The sequence below is a fragment of the Anticarsia gemmatalis genome, chromosome 21, assembly GCF_050436995.1.
Source record: "Anticarsia gemmatalis isolate Benzon Research Colony breed Stoneville strain chromosome 21, ilAntGemm2 primary, whole genome shotgun sequence".
Taxonomy (NCBI): domain Eukaryota; kingdom Metazoa; phylum Arthropoda; class Insecta; order Lepidoptera; family Erebidae; genus Anticarsia; species Anticarsia gemmatalis.
Window position 1 is genome coordinate 3,428,083 of NC_134765.1, and position 15,891 is coordinate 3,443,973.

The window sequence follows — 15,891 nt, forward strand, 5'->3', positions numbered from 1 at the left end:
TCAATTTAAATTTTATCCAAGTACCACTGTTAAGGAATTCCATTATTGAGATAAAAAATCTTTATTTGTAATAAATATATAATATTTAATTTTTTAACGTGCAACACCTCGCAGAAAAAAAAAACTGGTGCTACCAGCAACTGCACAAGGAACCGAAAAAAACTTTTTTTCTACTTTTGCAACAATATACCGCATCCGGTTAGAGATATGATCGGATTGGTAATCTACTCATAATATCTAACTCGACTATGGGAAATCTCTAATATCTAAATAATTTTAAATATTGTTCAATTAATTATAAACTTTGCACGAAATATTTTCTTCCTTATGATCATCTACAATATATTTTACATTAATTAAATAAAATGTGTTTAGTTGGGTTTAATCAAAAGAGCAGACAAACAGAAATACAAAATATATGAACACATCAATCACTTGCTCGACTGATATTTCTATTTCATTCGATTGTCCTTACCGTTTAAATGATTCAAACGGCTCATAAAACCTGCGTGATCTGCAATTAACTATTTTTTATTAAATCTGTACTTTGCTATTATTTTCGGACAAATCCATATTAAAACAATATAATTGGTAGTACTAGTTATATTAATTTCAACTAATCATAATTTATGTCAACCTTAACATAGTCGACTCGACGCGTACTACTCGAATAAAACCGAGCCGAGTCCGACTCTAGCAACTTCCGCTCTTACAGAAATCGTGCACGTGTCGACGCACTGGAAATCTCCGCAATTAATTATATTTGCAAACAGTTTTAAACTGTTACAGGCTTGTCAAAAGCCTATTTTCTTCCGTAAACAGCTTATAAAAAGCCGTCAAAATTAGTAAGGTAAATATAACACTTGAAATCCTCATAATTATATTCGCCTCGCAGGAAAGCAAGCAGCCATCAGCCATATTGTTCGATATCAAGAGGACGCGGGAGAATCTTGGAATGAGTATGTTGGTTTGTGCAATTGCAGGAAGCTGATGTTCTTTCTAATTACGAAAATTATATTATGCTTTATAAATCATGGGTTCAATATAATTACTTACCATTATCGGCGATTTCGCGCGTGCCGACGTAAGTACCTATGTTTGTATTTTTGTGATAACGTGCTCCCGAATAATCAATATTATAACGAATCTTGCGTATCGATGCATCAATAGAAGGGTAACTATAGTGATTTCATGCCAGTATTACTATGTTTAATCAATAATTTCACACAAATTGAGCTTTTAAGTAACTCCACGCGGGGGCGAAAATATGCCGCCACGCATTTAGCCAAGTAATTATGTTCTAGAAATCTGGTCTGTTATTCCGAAACCGGTCTATTTGTAATACATGATACAAATTTACTTCTAAGTATACGTTCTAACGTGTTTGTGTATATTGTTATCACAGAAAATGGTTGGGTCTCGGGTGTACGTCGGCGGCTTGCCGTTCGGCGTACGAGATCGAGACCTGGAAAAATTCTTCAAAGGCTTCGGTCGAATCAGAGATATACTTATCAAAAATGGATATGGGTTTGTGGTGAGTATAACAATAAATTATAAAATCCTGTTAAAGTTGGGAGTTTAATCTCCCAAGGTCAATGAATTAAAGATAATAAAGTACTCTAGAAAAAGATAAATATATTATAGTACTCTACTCTCTTATCATCTTTTTAAAAGAGCCATTGCGTCCCCAACATAATACCAAATATTTTATGTTATATGTGTTATAATATTATTATTTTCTTTTCGACAGGAATTTGAGGATTTCAGAGATGCAGACGATGCTGTGTATGAGTTAAATGGGAAAGAATTACTAGGAGAAAGGTAAGGTGTATACTTGTAGTCTGAAATACAATAATATTATTGTATGGTTGAACAATTTTGTATAAATGTATGTATATTTTGTTAAATACTGCCAAATCCCCTAGTGTATACAAATGTAAAATCAAAGCTATCTAGATTAGTGATGTTTATAATTTCATTTCAATTTAATATTTTTTTTTTATCAGCCGGCTCCACATCACTGTGAATGTATGGAGATCTGATTTTATAAGGAATGAAATGAAATTTATGTAAAAGAGATGTGTATGGAATGTATGGTACTGAATGTGTTCTTTCTTAACTTTTTTTGTGCTCACAAATGTTTCAATCGCATTTGATGCCTTGTTCTCATAAACCAACTACTGTACTGGGTATTGGATGAATGTTGGACTAAATGGACAGCTTTATTGCTCCATTACTATGTCTGCTTACCAATTGGTGTGGAAAACCAATTATCACAAAATTTATTTAGATATATATTTCTCAACAGTATGTATATTGCTTTCTAGGCATACCTGGGAATGTTGCCAAACATATGAACCTGGTCAATTTCTGTTTTCAGGTCTTATAAACATTATGAAATCACATTTATTTGTAACACTTATTTGCATAACAAAACATTGGCCTACCAGTTTCAAAATTCTCTCATTATTAACCTTGGGTTCAATTCCCAATGAACATTAAGTCAGGCAAGCCTTTTTGCCAATTGGTAAGCCTTTAAGCCTCCATACGCATTATGTGTTAAGCATAGTGCGTATGGGGGCTGATTAAGAGAGTGGCGTGGAAGTGACGCGAGGATGGGGTGGGCAGTGCTAACAGTACCGACGGGTGTGCTACAGGGTGGTGGTGGAGCCGGCCAGGGGCATCGACCGCAGCGCCGACCGTTACCGCCGCGACCGCTACTACGAGCGCGACCGCGGCCGGTCGCGATACGAGTGAGTGTCGCTATGTTGTAGGGTGTCGGTGGAGCGCGCGCGCGGCATGCCGCGGGGCTCGGACCGCTGGCGCTGCAGGGATCTGCCGCCGCCGCCGCCGCGGAGACCGCCGCCAAGACGCGAACCGTCTGTATTTAACTAACACGGGCATGATATGCAACAACATACCCCCTTTTCTGCCAGGGACCGATTTGGCCAGTCTTTCAAATAAATCAAATGATTTGTTTGTGCTTGCTGCAGGGTTTAGAGCTGACAATGCTGCTTATTATCAAGATTACTATGAAATGTTTCGTTAATGAATTTCGATTGATGTTACAATCATTCAAAATTACTAAGCTGCTCAAGCTTTGAAAATAATAATATCTTGATAATTTGGAACTTCTGCCTCTTTCTTATGGCATAAAGCTATATTTTTAGCCAGTTCTCGAAATGGATCAAGGAATTTGATTTGTTTGCGCTTGCTGATTATACTGATAATATCTTCAATCCCCTTGTATAGGAAATTATTATATTATTATATTCTGAGCAATATTACACATACCAAATCCCTCTACTTTCACTAATAACCTACTTCTGCATGTTTAAGCGATCCTTTTTTTTTTGTATTGGTACCATCATTCTAATACCCTTTTTCATATGTATCAATTCCGTACCTTATTTTTGTAGCTGTAATCTACACTTGAGTTATCTCATATATTGTCTCTGTTGTTTTTGCGTAACAGCCCTGTGTTTTTAAGTATTTGTTGTGGACGTGTTTTGCTATGCTTTTTTTCTTTTAAACTAGGCACTATCCTATACACACTACTTATTTTTTACACTGAACACATTAGTTATAAAATTAGATATGAAGCAGCATTTAGATTTAGAGTAGAGAGTACCTCTAGTTGATGATTATAGATGTACCTAACTGTATTCACTTGTAATCACAGGTTTGATAATTAGATTTGCTCAATCTACATTTACAATTACATTGACAACATGAAGTTCTGTCTATTTGTAGTGGCCCTAAATAAACTGCTCAGCTGTTAGTTTTATACTTGTCCTTAAATTACATGATATTATTTCTATAGCTTCTTCAATATATTCGCCGTATAGGTAGTGTTTCTAGTATTGTAATGTATTGTATGTTATATTATTACAGGCATTATCCGTAAGTACAAAAACCTAATTTGGTTTCAGACATCCAGTTTTGAAATGAAAAGATTTATCATCCAATGGATGGTGTTAAACACAAAATTTACTCTTTTTACTCTATTAAAAGCAGTATTGATGTTAAACGCTATAATTCTAATGATATATAGTATTAACATATTTCAATAAAGGCACAATTCTTTCAGGTGTAGAAACTGGCATGGAAAAATCAACATGCTGTTTGATTTAAGACAAATATTTAAGTAGAATTTAATTGTCAATGTTATTAGAAGCTACCAAAACTCACAAAAGAAATCTCCTCACGTTTCCCCAAGTCTGTATTGCGAAAATAACCATTATTTTTCTTTTGCAGTGACTACAGTTATAGATACGGACCCCCAACGCGCACCGAGCATCGCCTAATCATCGAAAATCTATCTAGCCGCATTAGCTGGCAGGTAAGAACTGCGCTGGACCGGCATTGGGCCCATCATCATTCCATCACCTATCACCCAGGGTCCGGACATGAGCTTCTTCACGGTTTTTGAGGGCTGGGCGGACCGACATCACCCGGAGAGACCTTACATTACGCGAGCATGAGGAAATCGGGACCATGGACGCCACTGGACTCATCGCTGTCGGCAACGAACACTTGGACAATAAGAGGAGCCGCAAATGGAGGAGAACTGGACTCGAGTCGAATGAAGACCGAATAAACTAGAGAAGACCATCAAAGGTTAATATTTGAGAGAAATGTCTGAGGAACGAGAACTGGAGCGATAAATACTGCCCGAACAACGCCAGGCGCTTTCACTGAAAGTCAAACAGCAGCCTAAGGACACTGACCACTTGCGGACTTAGCATCGGATCACAACTTCACGGCCTCGAGACTACACCACCCTGTCTGCTTTACTAATAAAAACATAAAATACAAAATAATTTGTCGAATAGTAACCATCATAACTTTAGCTTAACATTACATACTTAAACTGTCAGAATTAGCACTGTGCATAACACTCATTATTCTAAAAACAGTAATTGTATTTTATACAAGTGTTGTACCAAACTTACTTACGAGCTTTATAGATAATTTTTAAAAACAACAGAAGGTGGCGTAACGTGGCCAGAGTCCTCGATGTAGCGTGTGCGATGTGGTCTGTGGCGATGTTAGGATCGGTCCCGGCGCGGTGGTGACGCGATGACGCCCCTACTACCCCCCGCCCCGCCCCTCGCAGCCTGACGAGCCCCCGGTGGCCCCCGACAAGGTAAAGTCGACAGGGGGGCACAGACAACAGGAGCCGTTTCTCGTTATGTGCAATCTCCCATTTTAAATTCATTTCATTGTTAACTTTTAAGTTTATAACATTTCTCGTTCACAATAATGGCATTATTTCATTTTGAGCAATAGCGCTTATTGTGAACGATTATATCAATCATTTTGTTCGTACGTTATTTTTTTCCTATTTTGGCTTGATCAGCTTTTCGTAACGGGATAATTCGTACGGTATCATTGTTTACGACACATGGATGAAAGCTGGGGACCGAAGACTATAAGCGAGGAGCAAGGCACACTTGACACACAAAAAGAACATGAGCGGAGATCTTGGAGAAATACAAACTAAGGAGAACCAAATAACATGACATAATCTGATGGCAGTTCAAATAGGAGGACAATCAGAGCCCAAATTGACAGCCAGAGACGAATAGCAGGCAGAAATCAATGCGGAGCAGGATAAAATAGGCTAGAATAAATAGCAGATCCAAGCAATGACGGGAACAGAAAGTTTTAAGCCGTAAATGGAATCTGGACGTTTCGGACAGTTCATGACCTAGTGGAAGTGCAAATAGTGATGTTGATGGGAAATATACCACAAGTATATAAGAGACTCAGACGCTGACATGCTAAATACATAAGAACTTGACAAAACCTCGGAAAAGGAGCAAAAACTTACAGAATATTGAAGGATGACTTTGGATGATTAACCATTTCACAAGTAAACAATGATAACCCAAAGATAACCGCGTACGAAAACGCTGTGACTAGCACCTATCGTTTCATCTTTCTGTTTATCAAGATTCTTGTCTCAATATCAATAATTATGTATACATACGCTATTATCCGATACATATCTAGAAGAATAGGAAGCAAACATTCTATATTTTGTACATTATTACAACTTTTCCAAAGGTTTTCATGATGATATCGCATTTTTACCATCTTTCGGGGCTGAATACTTTGATGATAATTTTTTATTCTGATGTAAATTTTTGGAAAAGTTTTACAAACTCGTTTTTAGTACAAAATTAATATGCGCTATTGGTTTACAGGACCTGAAAGATTATATGCGTCAAGCTGGTGAAGTCACCTATGCTGACGCTCATAAGCAGCACAGGAATGAAGGGTAAGTTGATAAAACTAATATTCTATTAGAAAACAAATTATTTTATATGGGGATTAAGATACTCTGCAAGTGCTAAATATTGAAGTATTTTCTCAGAACCAGTTTAAAAAAAATTCAATTTACACATTAAATGATGATACTATACATTTTACCATCTTTCGGGGCAGAAAGCTCTTGTTGATAACTTTCTATCTGACTGTATTTATATCACACAGCTATTATTTCTATGTACTACAAACACGAAGTTCATAAGCGTTATTCCTCTGTAGTGTGGTGGAATTCGCGACCCACTCGGACATGCGCGCGGCCATCGAGAAGTTGGATGGCACTGAGCTGAACGGACGCCGCATTCGCTTGATTGAAGCTGGCCGATCTTCGCGTCGTAGGACCCGCTCCTCTTCGAGCCGCAGTCGCAGCCGCTCCCGTGACAGGAGGCGCAGCCGATCCAGGTATATAAATTACTACACAGAAATCAGTTATTTCTATTTTGATTAGAGTCTTTGCTATATAATATGTTAATCATTAAGAGCCGCTTAGAGATAGAATTTACGAATCCCTTATGACTTACGCCAGATAACCAAATGGTAAATGTTCTCTGTTTTAATATAAAAATTCCCATCAAAATTCGAATGATGAGACTATATCTTTACCATCTTTCGGGGCTGAAAGCTCTTGTTGATAAATTTCTAACTGATGTCTCTTTATCTGTATATTCTACTTTTTTTACTTGAATAGTTAGTAACATGTTTATGACATGCCTTCAGGTCCCGTTCTCGTCGCTCATCGCGCAGCCGCTCTCGCTCCAAATCTCGGCCAAAGAGCAAGAGTCCCGCGGCGAAGTCCCGCTCTCGATCCCGTTCCAAGTGAGTATACAGTGACTATTATATCTGCGACCTTGCTATGTAAGTTATCGGGAGGAAAATATTACTACATAAATATGTTAGAGCAGTTTACACTGCAAATTATTCCGAATATTTCTTACAATTCTATGCTTTATATGGTTATTCTTGATCTGACGTAAGATTTTTTTATTCCATCTTATTTCTGTTTGCTGTTATGTTCTTGGTGAAATTGATGATTTCAGAATATGTGTTAAAATTGATTTCTTACGTAGCAAGGTCCTCGAAAATAAATATAAATAAATCATGTACAGTTCAACGGCGTGTAGCCATTTAAATAGCCGATTAGACATAAACAGAAGCATTCGATAGGTCTCATCTTATAGTTGAAGCAGTCACAATCACAGAGGAGCAGACTATTTAGCTTAATAATCAAATATAAATACTTATGTACATTATGAATATTTTCTAAGCATTGTGTGAAGCTTGATGGGGCTTTAAATGCACTGAGTTCTTATGGTTTTCTAAGTAGTCTGCTAAATTCACAGTCAAGTCTCCCCTTGAATTCAATTCGCTTGCATGCAATTACTTTCTCAAATGCAAATGCTCCAGCAATTAAATACAATAATAAAGGAAAATGCATGATTATATATAAAAATTAACCTAGTGTTCATTTGGCTAGGTGTGTTATTACTTGCGCTGAGCAAAATTTAAAAATGTAAGTACTTAGTGAATAGTACATCAACTTATAGATGTTTGTATTAGATAGCATTTACTTTGACTACTAATGTGATGCAAAATGTATTTATTTATAACTATTTTTGTATCACATTTGGTTGTGTTTCAACGGAAGGTTTAGGAATGTGGCATGTCACGACTTACTTAAGTATCAGCAAATTGTGTATTTTTTTTTAGATTTTCGGTAGCTTTTTGTCTGTGACGTGCAACTTTCCTAACCAACCGTGCATATAGTAGAGAACGTAACTAAACCCAGCTATTACTACCATTTCTGTGGTGCGATCTGCGTGTCGCTTAGGGATCGCAGTCGTTCGAAGTCGCGGTCCCGCTCGGCGACCCGCAGGTCTGACCGTCGCTCGGAGTCGCGTAGATCCGACCGCCGCTCAGCATCGCCGCGCGGCTCTCCAGACAGGAACGGCGACAAATCTCCCTCTCGCTCTAAATCACGATCGCCGAAAGCTGCATCCAAGTAAGTTTACACGTGTGCTTTCAATCGTTTAGTCTGACGATTGTGCGAATTTTGTGAGCTTATTATTCCACAGCTTTTTTGTTGTTATATTATTTGATAACTATATTATAATAAGGTCCTACAGTAGCCCAATAAAAAATATCTACCATCGAGAATTTTCCTGTATATTATTAATTTCGTTTCTTGTGTTGGACCCTGTTGGTTGGATATAAGAAACTAAGAAGAGACACTGAAAAATAATCTCACAAGTCGTTAGAGCATTATTGTCAGATATTATCCAAACTAAACCCATTATTGGCTTCCACGTGTTAACAAAATTCATCCTGTTATTATTAATATTGATGGCACATTACAAATACATTATTAACTCGCTCCATCTTTTCCCGCAACTCGCAGAGACGTCGTCCCAAGGTGAGCGTATGAGGCTAACGTTTTTATTTAGCGGTTTGCTGTATGTTTTTAAAACACTTGATTTATAACCTAACTAACTTCAGGTTTGCTTCTTTCACTCGAAAAGTGCTAAAGATTAATAATCTTGTTCTAGAGCATATGAATGAGAATGATCAAAATAACAATTATATTCAAATGCTGTAAATAACAATCTGCAAACAAAATCACTCCGCTGCATCATCTTTAGAAAATTATAACTTGTTGTTTCAATCACATGGTGTCAGTGTATGTTCTCAAACTATTCCTAAAAATTAACAATTTTAAAAGCTTTAATGCAATCTTTAACAAACTTGTTTATAATTAATTGCACTGCATTTAGTCAATCCAAAATAATAATGAAAAGGTTAAATTACAATCAGTTTGTACAGTTTATGATGATTTCTTAAACGATTGTTGTTTTGAAGACTTATAATAACCATATAATAAAATTAACAGGGAGAGATCTAGATCTCGTAGCAAGGAAGCGTCTCCAAAGCGCGAGGAAGAACGTCGCCCGACCAAGTCGAGGTCTCGTTCCCGCTCGCCGCGCTCTCGCTCTGGCTCCCGCGACCGCTCTGCGTCACGCGACCGCTCCCACTCGCGGTCGCGCTCCGCCTCCCCGCGACAGAATGGAGACGCACAGGACCGCGCGAGTACAGATCGCTCACCGCGCAGTGGCGACTAAAACCACATCTTTAGTTGTAAGCTACACATTAGGTATATTCTATAGATTTTATGGATTCGTGACTTCTTTTCTGACTTTACTTTTACATTATTTGGACTTGTGTAAGGTCAATATTCAATGCCAACTTGTAATTGCTAGTTTTCTACCTAAATATTGTCGGCAATTTGGAGGTATCCGACACCGTTCTGGGCTAGCGTCGGTTGCTAGGACATGAATGTATACGAATTTAATTGACGTGCGCAAATAGACCTTGGCATGAAACACGAAAGTACAATTAAGTCTTTTTCTTCAGAGGATGTGTCCCTACATATCTATTTTCGCGTTCTTTTGAAGTCACGACTTGTAATATAAGGTTTTTAATGCGCACCATGTCTGCGATCATTTTGTCTCACATTGAGTAATAGGTGTCATTTGTCTGTAGGTTATTTAGGATCGCTTCATGGGCTAGTGGGCAACTAGATACTTATATTGTCTAAGTATAGTATTCTAGGGAAAATGTGACTGTAATTTAATTTAATTTATAATTATGAATTTGTTGAAACCTATAATTTTTATAATTTTAGTTGCGTATTCTTGAGTCAATTCTTGCATTTAAACTGAATTCAAAGTTAAATGTACTCATTTTTGCCCTTTAAGTAACAAAGTTGACGAAACATTGCAAGAAATTACCTATTTTTGGGTAAAATTGTAACAAGATTGTCTAAACATTTAGTTCATTCTATTTGTTAGACTAATCGTATCGTATTTTGTAAATAGTGTATTTGTTACAACTAATAAATAACCAAATAATAAATAAGGCTGTACCGTAATATTTGTTTTATTTTATAATCATTCTACCAACCAAATATTTCCAAGGGAATTCTAGAGGTCCGGTATAATATTTTTTCTATGAAGTACCTTTACACATACATTATGCAGAGTAATATACCGGATTTTCATAATAAAATTCACTGCTATATAGTGTTATCACATACTTTATCATGAATGTCAACTGGTACCTACTGTCTTGCAATCCACAAATTAAGAAGAAGTTCCTCGGAATTCCTACTCGCTAGCAAGTCCAAAGCTACCAAGGTATGTATCTCGAGGATTGCATTTGCAAAAATAATTAATCCCAATAGATCAAATTATTGTGTAGTTATCAATAAGTGTCTAGGGTTAAGCTAATAAAAAATGAAATGTCCTTTGTAATTTTTTGTAAACAATTGTTTATTATTAACATTTTATTTCTCGTTTGCATCCACTGCAATAATTACACGTTCGTCACAAACACTCGCTGGCAATATATCACCGCAATAGCAATACAATATGACTTTTATTCTGTTACGATCTATTATGGAATTATCGGTTACAGTTCACCTCACCAAGATTACTTTCATTTTTCTTTTGAAACATTAGTTCTATGTGAATATACCAAAAGGTAACATATTATACTAAGATAGATAAATTGTACTTTGTCCACCATGGACGAAATGTAGAATAATTAGGCAATCACTGGTTTCACATGCAAAATAAACAAAACAATAAGAAAATAGCGAAATAAAATATAAGAATTACAGATAAAGGCTACTTAGCTAAGAAATGGAATGATTTGAAATTTTATCTTTCAGTATACTCACATACATCACAAATACATTCATGATTTGATAAAATTGAGTCCAAAATATCAATTAGTCAATTTTCACATCAGTCAATTGTAAACTTAAGCTCAAAAAATAATTAAACATTGATTTTGTTAAAAAATTAAAGAAATTCACATTAATTATAATGATACAGATGTAATAAATAAATTAAAAATACTGTCATTTTATTGTTGTATGGAAATCATAATTTCGACATCAGGATATTCTCAATAAGAAAAATGAAAGGTTCACTGTGATCAATTAAGTACAAAAATTATGATTCTATTTTAGTACATTTGGATGTTTTTTTTTATTTGCTCATAATTTAAACTTATTTGTCATCTTAAAAAATTAAATACAAGAATTATTATTGATCATCAGTCTATTCATATTTTTACAATTTTGTCGATTTAACCTTTTTAATCTACGTTCGAGTACAAAAGGCAACATAAGAATTAATAATACCTATCACTTACCGCATAATATCTACACGGATTTTATAAAATTGTAATTTAACATAAATTATTTCATAAAGACGATTCGTGGTCGACGCTTCACACATTACAAGTAAGTGTGTGGAGCGCCAAGTGGCGAATCTATAAAGTTATAAACACAACATATCTCGACAACTGTACCTATTAAAATAAATAAGTTAAAACAACCAGAGTCTTGTCTTATGTTGCCTAATGACGCCATTATATTGTCTCAGTACTCTTACAAAAGTAATGGAGAATATACTTACAATACTAAAACTTACGTTTTTATACACAATGACTTAGGTTTCGACAATTTGTTTCTATAAGTACTGAAGTTAATTTTAACCTATGGACTAATTACGTGCGTGTGAACATTTGTGTGGTGCGGGCGCGACTCCGACTGGCTGCATGCGGTACCGCAGCGTGCACGGCAGTCAGCCGGCGGGAGAGGCGCTCGCTCGCTCAGGAACGTTACATTATCGTGCTAACTGAACTACATCCCGAGTACGGACAGTAAGAAAGAAAAAAATCTACGTCGATTTTCAAGAAAACCTGAACAAGATTTTTTATGTGAGATATTCACTATCATAATCATAGGAACAAATGACAACAATTAGTCAATCACAAAAATATAAATCAATGTAAAACTGATGAACGCATCATTCGCGTTATTATTATTATCATTTTTTATATAAATTAGTCTAATCTTATTTTACGCACGGTTTGGCTTGTATAGTGGTGCGAGTCTAGAGGGATAGTGTTAGTGGTGCGAGAGTTCGCGGCGCGACCGCGTCACAGGTACCACCCGTGCTGCCGGGACCTTACATATAACCTAAAATGTCGTCAATATCATTTATTCTACAATTTATAGTCAAAAAGTTTTACGTCAAGATTTGTCACTATACTTCAGCGTCGGAAGATCCAACGTAAATTTTACGTCGAACGTCCCGAGTCAAGAATCTTTGGAAACGATGAACCCGACAGCACAAGTCATGACGTCAACGATGTACGTCGCGGTCGCGTCGCGAGCCGGCGCCGCGCAGCGGACCGAGCTGCGGCCGCCGTCGCCCGATACCTACAGAGATCGCGACGTGGACCGAGTCCACCGGCCCCTCGGCTCGCGCGGTCCTCGCCCGCGGCACGGCCCCACGCCGCGCCCGGCTCGCGCCCGCGCCGCCTGACGTGACGCGGGCGCGAGCCGCGGCGTGGCCCAGGCTCTCCTCGCTGGGTGCCGCCGAAACTCCGGGCGACGCTCGCCGATCAGGGGCGGAAACAACGCGATCCGTCCCGCCAATACTATTTACAGGGGCGTACGAATCGCTCTTAAATAAATACATCGGAACGCTTAAAACTAGCCGTTTTATACATGTCACTTTACACTTTTTATCGCTATATTTACACTCGGCGCACAGCCTGTTCCGCACTAGCGTCCGTTGTGAATAAATAAGTTATTTGGTCCATTGTCGCGGTGTCACTACACTTGCGTGGCGTACGTCGGCGGCAGGCAATGGTCGTCCAGGACGTACACCCCTCCGCCTTCTAGCGCTCGCTTCACTAGCGACGTATCGCTGGAACAAAAAAAATTGACAGGTCAGATACGCGTTCTAAAAAGAAATAGGAAATAAATCGTCACCTACGAGACGACGTCATTCGGAACGTTCGATATCAAAAGTAGATACTGACCTATTAGCGCAGTAGGCGGAGTCGGCGGAGAGCCGCGACAGGCGCGGGTCGAGCGCGGCCAGCAGGCGCGCGCTCTCGGTGTTGAGCGTCTTGCGCTTGCACTCCTCGGCGGCCGCGTTGTGCGCGTTCTGGCACTCGGCCACGGGCGCGTCGCACTTGCCCCACGTGTTGCGGATGACGTGGCCGCCGCCCGCGTTGGCCGCGTTCTGCGCCCGCGCCTCGGCGTCGGCCGCCAGCGCCAGGCGCTTGCGTCTCCGCCGCACGCACACGATGGCCACGGTGGCCGCCAGCGCCACCAGCGGCACCACGGCCGTCACGCTCGCGATCCACGCCACCTGCCGCCCCGACAGGCTCTCCTCCTCCGTCACCTCGTCCCCCACTCGTCTCAGGTGGCCGCCGGCCGGCTTGGACGCGAGCTCGGTCAGCGATACGGTGCACGACTTGCCGCCCCAACCGTGCGGGCACGCGCAGTGGTAGCCGTCCACTCGATCCCGACACGTGCCGCCGTTCCGGCAGGGCGACGAGGCGCACTCGTCGATGTCGATGCTGCAGTCTTTGCCGGCGAAACCGGGCCGGCACCGGCACTCGTAGTCGTTGTCGAGAACCAAACATTCGCCTCCGTTCGCGCAGGGTTTAGCCAGACACAGGTCCACGCGGGTCTCGCACTGCGGGCCCAGGAAGCCGGGCGCGCACTGGCAGCGCTGGCCGTTGACGAGGTCCACGCACGTGCCGCCGTGCTCGCACACCACGCCCGCGCAGTCGTCGATGTCGATCTCGCAGCGGTTGCCGCGGAAGCCGGGCTTGCAGGTGCACTTGAAGCCGTCGCCGGCCCGCATGCAGGTGGCGCCGTTCCTGCACGGGCTGGCGGCGCAGGGGTCGGCCTCGAGCGCGCAGTCCGTACCCGCGTATCCCACGGGGCAGGCGCAGATGTAGCCGGCGGCGCGCGGCTCGCAGATGCCTCCGTTGCGGCACGGCTGGTCGAAGCACGTGAGGCGGCGCGTCTCGCAGCGCGCGCCCTCGTAGCCCTGCGGGCAGGCGCACGCCAGCTCGCCGCCCTCGTCGGGCACGCACGCGCCGCCGTTGAGGCAGGGCCGCACCGTGCACGAGTGCAGCGACTTCTCGCAGTCGGGGCCCGTGTAGCCGGCCGGGCACATGCACGTGTAGCTGCCCTGCCCGGTGTTGTGGCACGTGCCGCCGTTCCTGCACGGCCGGTGGTTGGTGCAGTAGTTCAGGTCCTGGTTGCAGAACAGTCCGCCCCAGCCCTCCTCGCAGATGCAGTCCCAGGGCCGCGAGCAGGTGCCGTGCACGCAGCCCGGATGCCGCTCGCACTGGTCGCACAGCTCGCCCACCCAGCCCGAATGACAACTGGAATTAAAGAAAACGTTCGTTAGCAAAGAATAGGACGTGATAACGAGCGACAGAAAGTTTGTCTTTCTCGCGAGCGGAACAATGAGGAGGATGAATGATTTAGACTCGGAGGGAGGTACGCTAACGTTTAGCACAAAGGTGTGAAGTGGGTACTCACATGCATTCGTCGGGCTTGAGGCAGTGGCCGTGCTCCGCGTCGCAGCCGGGCAGGCATCTCGCTGCAACAAAAACAACACATTCGTTAGCGCGTCAAAGACAAAGAGCTGCACGATGTGCGCTCTCGCTAATGGATTTCTTTAATTGTAAAGGAAGCGAGAGCGTTTAATCACGCGGATGATATTCGACGCCGGCGCAATATCTCGCATTCACGTTGGAATCTGTGCGCAGTTTCGCTGTAAGCAAAGGACACGCGAGTGCAACAAAGAGAGAGGTTCGTTAGCGTCCCGGCCGGCGCGGCACCGGGGGCGAGGTCGCGCGCACACAATATTTATCTTCACTCGCACCACAACCTAACTACGACGAAATCCTCTCTGAACCTCGTGACCCGCATTAAATTAAAATTTTCACTTTAATTTCACTCGTAGGAAACTAAATATTTCAGTCTTGTAACGAGCCGACTCTGAAGATTTCTAATTATATCTAACGTTGTTAGAGCGGTAAGTGTAGTGTATTTATATGTGCGCATCGTTAACTTCGTGATATACACGCAGAACCTTACCCTGCTGTGACCTCGCCGAAGGAACAACGTTCGACGTGTACATTTTAAGCAGTCGATGCTCATTGCGGCACGCACGAAACACAAACATAACATAGGGAAAGGCAAAGCGGTAATGTATGATGATGTGAAGAAAAATAGTGTTTTGAAACAAGAAGCGCGGCGCGGAGTCGTATCGGTCGGGTGCGCATGGGCAAGTTATCGGAGCGAATACAAAGGGGGGCAGATAGCGCGGGGAGGCTAACCGTCGCTCGACCGTTACTATTCCCCTAACTCGCTAGAAAAATACTAGACGCCATCTTGATCATAACTTTCATTCCCTATACGAATGCAAATGTAAACTGGCTTATTCCGGTTCTAAATTGAACAAGGAAGCAATTTTAGCGAAGCCCCGGCTAGGGAGCGGAGTTCGCGAGGAATTCTCCGAGCTTAGAGACGGTCGGGGGCTACATAAAAGAGATTAGTCTTCCCGCCGCTCTCCCTAGACTATTATAGATTTAAACACAGTCGAGCGAGCGTAAAGCCCCCGAACTTGCTCAGAGAGCTCGCAAATCGGCTTAAGTCGCACTCCGGCGAATTGG

General features: G+C 41.3%; 2 protein-coding genes across 6 annotated transcripts in view; one reads left to right on the forward strand and one right to left on the reverse strand.

The window, feature by feature from the left end:
- The first annotated feature begins 691 nt into the window (after positions 1-691).
- Positions 692-10,255, forward strand: B52 (serine and arginine rich splicing factor B52). 5 transcript variants are annotated; one of them, XM_076128894.1, is made up of 11 exons: positions 692-850; positions 1,406-1,534; positions 1,751-1,821; positions 2,658-2,753; positions 4,258-4,342; positions 6,213-6,286; positions 6,556-6,735; positions 7,051-7,149; positions 8,162-8,332; positions 8,729-8,743; positions 9,218-10,255. In XM_076128894.1, the coding sequence occupies exons 2-11, from the start codon at positions 1,409-1,411 to the stop codon at positions 9,444-9,446; spliced, it is 1,146 nt and encodes a 381-aa protein (XP_075985009.1). In that variant the 5' UTR covers positions 692-850; positions 1,406-1,408; the 3' UTR covers positions 9,447-10,255. The 5 variants fall into 5 exon arrangements, with proteins under 5 accessions (XP_075985009.1, XP_075985010.1, XP_075985011.1 ...); XM_076128895.1 differs by lacking the exon at positions 8,729-8,743; XM_076128896.1 differs by lacking the exons at positions 8,162-8,332; positions 8,729-8,743.
- Positions 10,256-10,636: 381 nt separating this feature from the next.
- Delta (neurogenic locus protein delta) overlaps positions 10,637-15,891 on the reverse strand; it is a 33,696-nt gene continuing 28,441 nt past the window's right edge. Inside the window, exons 5-7 of the mRNA XM_076128315.1 lie at positions 14,753-14,813; positions 13,228-14,592; positions 10,637-13,112 (exon numbers count right to left, since the gene is read on the reverse strand). Coding sequence (XP_075984430.1) covers positions 13,019-13,112; positions 13,228-14,592; positions 14,753-14,813 — 1,520 coding nt within the window. The 3' untranslated portion in view covers positions 10,637-13,018. The remainder of the gene's footprint in view (positions 13,113-13,227; positions 14,593-14,752; positions 14,814-15,891) is intronic.

Coding starts and splice junctions, on each gene's coding strand:
- B52 (XM_076128894.1), top strand. CDS start 1,409: ATGGTTGGGTCTCGGGTGTACGTCGGCGGCTTGCCGTTCGGCGTACGA. Junction 6,736..7,050: donor AGGAGGCGCAGCCGATCCAG/GTATATAAATTA, acceptor ACATGCCTTCAG/GTCCCGTTCTCGTCGCTCAT. Junction 7,150..8,161: donor CGCTCTCGATCCCGTTCCAA/GTGAGTATACAG, acceptor CGTGTCGCTTAG/GGATCGCAGTCGTTCGAAGT.